Here is a 6,790-nt window from a genome sequence, read left to right as displayed (position 1 = left end):
ACTTATTGAATATATACAAAAGGAAATAAGAAAACAGTCAAAATGTGTCGCTACAAAAAAAATGAACTAAAGATGAAGGAGGTAGGCAATAATGGAGAGAATGAGGGACAAAAAAGAGGTACAGGAAACAAAAAAATAACTAAATAAAGTGGTAAAAGTAAATGCTGACACCAGTAATTACTTCAAATGTAAATAAACACCCCAATCAAAAGACATATATTGGCATAATGAATTAAAAACAGAATCCAAGTATATGTTGCCTAAAAGGGAGTAATTTTAGATATAAGCACATGCAGAGATTGATGGCAAAAAGATGGAAAAAGATATTTCATGCAGCTAGTAATCAAAAGGGAGTGTAAAGTTAAGGTGTTGATTTAAGTCTTTTTAAAATTTATTTTAAACCTTTTTTTCTAATATTTATTTATTTTGGGGATAAAATAAATACATTTTATTTTATTTTGGGGAGAGTGCATGTGGGGAAGGGGCAGAGAGAGAGGAACAAAGGATCTGAACTGGGCTCTGCATTGACAGGCTGACAGCAGTGAGCTTGATGTGGGGTTCGAACTCCTGAACCCCAAGATCATGACATGAGCCAAAGTTGGAGGCTGAACCAACAGAGCCACCCAGGTGCCCCTAAGTCTTTTTTTTTTTTTTTAAGAAAGCATTAAAACTTATAAATTTCCTTCTCATTACTGGTTTTGCTGCATCTCACAAACTTTGGAATATCGTATTTTCATTTTCATTGTGTCAAGATATTTTTTAATTTCCTTTCCAATATCTTATTTGACCCATTGGGTGTTTAATAGCATGTTGTTTAAGTGCCACATATTTGTGAATTTACCAGTCTTCCTTCTGCTGTGAATTTCCAGTTTCGTCCCTTGTGATTAGAAAAGATACTTGATATGATTCTGTATTTTTACATTTATGAAGACTTGTATTGTGGCCTAACATATATGGCCTGTCTTGAAGACTGTTTCACGTGAACTTGAGAGAAACCTGCATTCACCTATTCTCAGGAACAATAACAGAGCTAGAAAAAGAATAAGTTAAATTCAATGTTAGCAGAAATATGAAAATAATAGATATTAGAGCAGAAATAGAGGAAGTTGAGTATATCAAAATAGGGGGGAAAAAACCTAAACCAAGAGTTGTTAATTTGAAGAGACCTAGATGACCTTGGGTTTGGTGATGACTTTTTAGACATAACTCCAAAGGCCCTATTCATGAAAGAAAGATTTGATAAGCTGGATTTCCTTAAAATTAAGCATGTCTGTTCTGTGAAAACCATTGTCAAGACAGTAAAAGTAAGAGCCATTTGACTGGGGGCAAATATTTGCAAAGGACATATCATAGCTGATAAAGGACTGTTATCTAAAATATACAACCCATGTTAATAGCAGCATTATTTACAATAGCCAAAAGGTGAAAGCAACATAGCGTCCATCAGTGAATAAATGGGTAAACAAAATGTGGTATGTATATATACTATGAAATATTATGCAGCCTTAAAAGGAAAGAAATTCTGTCATGCCCCAACGTGGATGAAACTTGAAGACATTTTGTTAAGTGAAATAAGCTAGGCACGACATGACAAATATTGTGTCATTCTGCTCCTATGTGGTAACTATTCCTCCTAAGTTTGTAGAAACAGAAAGTAAAATGGTGGTTTCTAGGAGGGGAGAATAGGAAATTAGTGTTTAATGAGTATAGATTTTCAGCTAGGGAAGATGAAAACGTTTTGGAGATGGTGGTGATTGAGTGCACTTACAGCCACAGAAGTGCACGCTTAAAATTGTTTAAAATGTGGGGCGCCTGGGTGGCTCAGTTGGTTACGCGTCTGACTTCAGCTCAGGTCATGATCTCACGGTTTGTGGGTTTGAGCCCCATGTTGGGCTCTGTGCCGACAGCGCAGAGGCTGGAGCCTGCTTCGGATTCTCTGTCTGTCTCTCTGTTTCTCCCCTGCTCACACTCTGTCTTTCTGTCTCTCAAGAATAAATAAACATAAGAAAAAAGAAATAAAAACTTAGTTAAAACGTGAAATTCTCTGTTTTGTATATTTTACCGCAATAAAAAAGAAACGAAAAAAATCATGGTTAGCAATAGTACTGCAATGCGCGCTTGATGAGAATATTTTCTGAGGTCTTCAAAGTGTTCCCTTGGATTCCAGTAGGATCAAAATCCAAAATGCTTTTGGTAGAGACAAAGTTACCGGGCTGCACTCCATTTTATTTGAGGAAACAAGAAAGTTAGATGTCGGGGCGCCTGGGTGGCTCAGTCAGATGAGCGTCCAACTTGTGCTCAGGTGATGATCTCGCAGTTCGTGGGTTCGAGCCCTGCGACGGGCTCTGTGCTGCCATCTAGCTCAGAGCCTGGAGCCTGTCTTCTGATTCTGTGTCTCCCCTTCTATCTGACCCTCCCCTGCTCACGCTGTCTCTCTCTCTCTCAGAAATAAATAAGACATTAAACAATAAAAAAAAAAAGAAAGTTAGATGTCAACATAACCACAATAACATACCAAAGGAAGTGTTATTACCCAGCCATTAAATATTGAACTCCTTCCATGCTCTATTCTTTCTCTCTGTGTGTATGTCCTACCCTGACATGAGGGCTTTTCTTCCATATCTAGAGTTTCAATTATCACTTATATGCAGACGCCTCACAAACTGATGTCTTCTTTTCTCTCCCTGAGGTCAACTTTTTCTTGTCTCAATGTCACCTCCAACTCAACATGTCAAACACCAAATTCATGATTAGTAATCCTGGACGTGATTATTTCCCATGCGTCCAATTGAGTGAGCTGTAAAGCCAGAAGCTTCATTCTCCTTTACATCCCATATGCTATCAGAAGTTTCTTTGCCACCATGTACTTCTTGCTACCACTTATCTCATTAGCACCTTTACATTAATCTCTGTGGGTATTTAGTTAATGTCTGTCTCCCACACTACAGTGCACATTCCAGGTCAACAGAGAGAGACCTTATTTTTGCTTGAAATCATTTCTCCAGAATACATCACAGTGCCCACCCTTTAGGTGTGTGTTGAACACGTAATGCTTTGAAATCCTGGGGTTGCCTGGGTGGCTCAGTCGGTTAAGAGTCTGACTTCACCTCAGGTCATAATCTCACGGTTTGTGGGTTCGAGCCCAGCGTCGGGCTCTGTGCTGACAAGCTAGGTCAGAGCCTGGAGCCTGTTTCAGATTCTGTGACTCCCTCTCTCTCTGACCCTCTTCTGCTCACGCTGTCTCTCTCTCTGAAATTAAAAAAAAAAAAAAGCTTTGAAATCTTAACTGGGAAATAACTTTGATGTGGAAAATGTATAATTCCTCTCCTTCCTATCTATATGAAGATGTGAGTTATCCCCCAAGCAGTTAGGGGTTGTAGTTTCACACTCATCTTGAGCTCACCCTGGCTATTAATTTTAGCTCTGAATTATTAGTTCGGCGTCATTTTGTACATCTACCTGAATTTCTTGAACATTTCCTGTCAAGTACAATGATTCCTCTATCCGTTAGCTCGCGTTAATGTTAATCAAAACATACCGTTCAGTCCTTTGAGAGGAAAATATTAAATACTTGATGCTCACAAGTCAGCAAGCACATGTACAGGTCCTGAGGATCGGGATGAGGACAAGCGAGTGGGGGTAATTACCTCAGGACTCAGCTCTGTGGATTCAAGTCCTGCTCTTGCTACTAGTTTCCAACGAGTTTACTTACTACCTGAATCTGTTTCTGCCACTTCTGAAAGTAGACACAGTATGAAAAATTCCTACAGCACAAAATTACTGTAAGAAATGGGAGAATAATGTTCCTGGAATTACTTTTTAGACCATACAGTGGCACAAATGCACATCATTAGCCCAACGTGACTGGGGTTAAAATGAATCCTAAAATAGCAACCGGAGTGTGGAGGAGGTTTCTGGCAAAGACTCACACAGTTTGCGGGTAACTACTTTTCCCAGTACATTTCCATCTCCTTTCTGAACTTGCTTTTGAAATGAATAATGGAATGGCTGCAGTGAAGACAATCCTATCTTAAGAGAGAAAGAAAAGGAGGGATGAGCCCTTTTAAGAACTTGTATTTAATCAGTCAATTTGGAGTCTGTATTTCTACCATGCTGCAGCTTCCCGGAAATCCCAAACGCCCCGTTCCCTCCCACAGCCCTCCGTCACAACCTGACCGGGCAACCGGGTAGGCCGTTGTAAGTGCCGCCTGCTTCCGGGTTTGACGTCATCAGATTGTGACGCAGCGCCCTCACATATGTGCTCCATTGTGAGGGCATGCGCCCTTTAGGCGATGTAAAGCCAGAGACTCAAGTGGCTCCCAGTCGCACCAGGCAGTCCGGACGCTCAGCATCACAGCCGGTGGCTTCCATACTTGGGGTGACTAGTGTCCCCCTACTTCCCAACTGCCAGTCTTGTGCCTCTGTGCCCGAGAGGGCAGAAGAGGCCAAAGAGAAAACATGAGCATTCTATTGCTTCTCCTGAGCTGTGTACTATTTACTTTTCTGTTTGTCATCGTGAAAATCTGCCTTCAGGTAAAGTGTGTAAGAGAAATTAGAATTGGATGAAGTTAAGTGGTTCTTGGATGGCGGGGTGGGAGGTATTTGAGAATAGAAAGATACTAAAATAGTAAAAGAAGAGTAAGGGGAGGTCACCTCATTCTTCCTCTCTTGAAGGAGCCCCAGATATGTTCCCCGACACTACCCCCTTCTTGCCCAGCGATTCGACAGCCGAGGTCTGTTGGGAAAAGTCCCAAGTCACTAAGTAATGTGGTCAGCTTTTCATCCACTTGAGAAGGACAGTTCAAAGTGCCAACGGTCCGCCATCACCTTCTATTTTAAGAATCTATTCTTTCTCTAGCTTCTACTACCCCCTAGGTTTGTTTGCCTCTTTCTCCCCTGGTTTCAGCCACCTTTATGACAGGTTTTTGGGCGTTCACAAATAATGGAGTTCAAAATGTGGCTCTCGTGGTGATATTTAAAGTTGCAAGTGACTTTAAATCTTTAGTGGCCCTTTTAGATAAGATCCGGGTCCAAGCATACACCTACTGGGCTGTCCAGCAAACGTAAGCTAAAAATACAACATTTTGATATTAAAGGGCTACTTTCATGTATANTTTTCAGCAGATTTTCAATCTCTGAGGGGAGAACAATCAGCTCATTTTGGTAACCAAGTCTAAGAGTCTTATTTGGTAGTTCAGGTTAACCCTTGAACAACATAGGTTTGAACTCTATGGGTTTTTATACCCTGATTTTTATTTTTTGATACAGTACACTACTATAAATGTATTTTCTTTTCCTTACTATTTTTTTTAACTTTTTAAAGTTTTGTCTTTATTTTTGAGAGCAGACGTGTGCAAGCAAGCGGAGGAGGGGCAGGAAGAGAGGGAGACACTGGATCCGTTGTGGGCTCTGCTCAGACAGCAGAGAGCCCAACGCGGGCATGAACTCACGGCCTGTGAAATCATGACCTGAGCCAAAGGCAGATGCTTAAGTGACTGAGCCACCCAGGCACCCCGTAACGATTTTCTTCATAACATTTTCTTTTCTCTAGCTTACTTTATTGTAAAAATACAGGATAAAATACATACACAAAATATGTGTTCATCGACTGTTATCTGTAAGGCTTCTGGTCAGCAGTAGGCTATTAGTAGTTCTGTTTTGGGGGGAGTCAAAAGTTATATATGGGTTTTTGACTGCCAAGGGAATCAGTGCCCTTAACCTCCCACCTTATTCTGAAGACCCAAACCAGCGCCATGACAGGCTTCAGAAGGCCCCAGAAATTAAAAGGCCCAAGTTTCTGAGGCATGACTCAGCAGGCTTAAGCAACCGCCCTTCCCCCTGCCCGAACCAATCCCCAGAGGTTGGGAAAGTACCGGACGTTCCCGCCACTTTCCTGGCCCGCTTAGTTTTAAACTCACCAATCCCTCCGCGCCTTGTCAACCTCTGCCGTCACCCTGTCCTATCACATTGTAGTCCCTGCCCATCACCCCTTCCCCCGCCCTAACTGTGATAAAAACCCTGCTCCTCCATTGTTCAGGGCTCTCAGCACGGATCCACTGCGTTGGTGAGGTTTGAGAGTCCGAGCTTAAGCCCGAATAAATGCCCTTTGCTTTTGCATATGTGACTCGGACTCCTTCATGGCCTTAGAATTTTGGGGAGACCGCGATCTGGGCATAGCAATTCAAACATCGGCTGTATTTGAAAATCGCTCAACTCAATAAAACTACATCTGTAAAATTTCCTTCCCTTACAGAGCAGCGTTGGTGAAGTGTCATCAAATTCGACTTCTCTTGCGCTAGTAAGAACACCCTCTTCTACTGGGTCAACTAGGAGCAAGTCTAATAAGAATCTTTCAGTCAACAGCAGCTCTCAAGATTTCGTAATTAATTACCCACGCATGATAGCCATGCAGAAGCGAATGTTGGTAAACCTCGGGATCGTGGAATACAAGCTGGCTGAATTGGAACATCTCCTAATCATCAAAAGTTTAAATGGTACATTAGCTAACTGGGAATCCACTGATAGGCGTAGAGAATGTAATGACAGTGAAGGCAATCGTTAAAGGCACCTTGAGTGAATTCATTTGATTGTGTTTATACCAAATGAATTGTTGTTTAAAAGGGGAGGGGGGGCCAAGTCAGGTGCAAGATCCAGACGTTTATCAATTTGCTTTTACTGACATTTAAAGAATTGATTACATGTTTTATATATGTATACATTTATATCTATAATGTTTATCTATTATATATATGTGTATATATGCTGTTTAAAATATATAAATGTTTTACTG

The 6,790-nt window shown here is 41.2% G+C and overlaps 1 protein-coding gene across 1 annotated transcript in view; it reads left to right on the top strand.

Moving 5' to 3' along the window:
* The first annotated feature begins 4,307 nt into the window (after positions 1–4,307).
* The window catches only part of CT83 (cancer/testis antigen 83), a 15,302-nt gene continuing 12,819 nt past the window's right edge, over positions 4,308–6,790 (top strand). The window contains exons 1-2 of the mRNA XM_077775167.1: positions 4,308–4,533; positions 6,254–6,494. Of these exons, the coding sequence (XP_077631293.1) occupies positions 4,459–4,533; positions 6,254–6,494 (316 nt within the window). The 5' untranslated portion in view covers positions 4,308–4,458. The remainder of the gene's footprint in view (positions 4,534–6,253; positions 6,495–6,790) is intronic.

This window comes from Crocuta crocuta, unplaced genomic scaffold (genome assembly GCF_008692635.1).
Source record: "Crocuta crocuta isolate KB4526 unplaced genomic scaffold, BGI_CrCroc_1.0 scaffold531, whole genome shotgun sequence".
NCBI lineage: Eukaryota > Metazoa > Chordata > Mammalia > Carnivora > Hyaenidae > Crocuta > Crocuta crocuta.
This window is presented reverse-complemented; position numbering and strand designations above follow the sequence as displayed.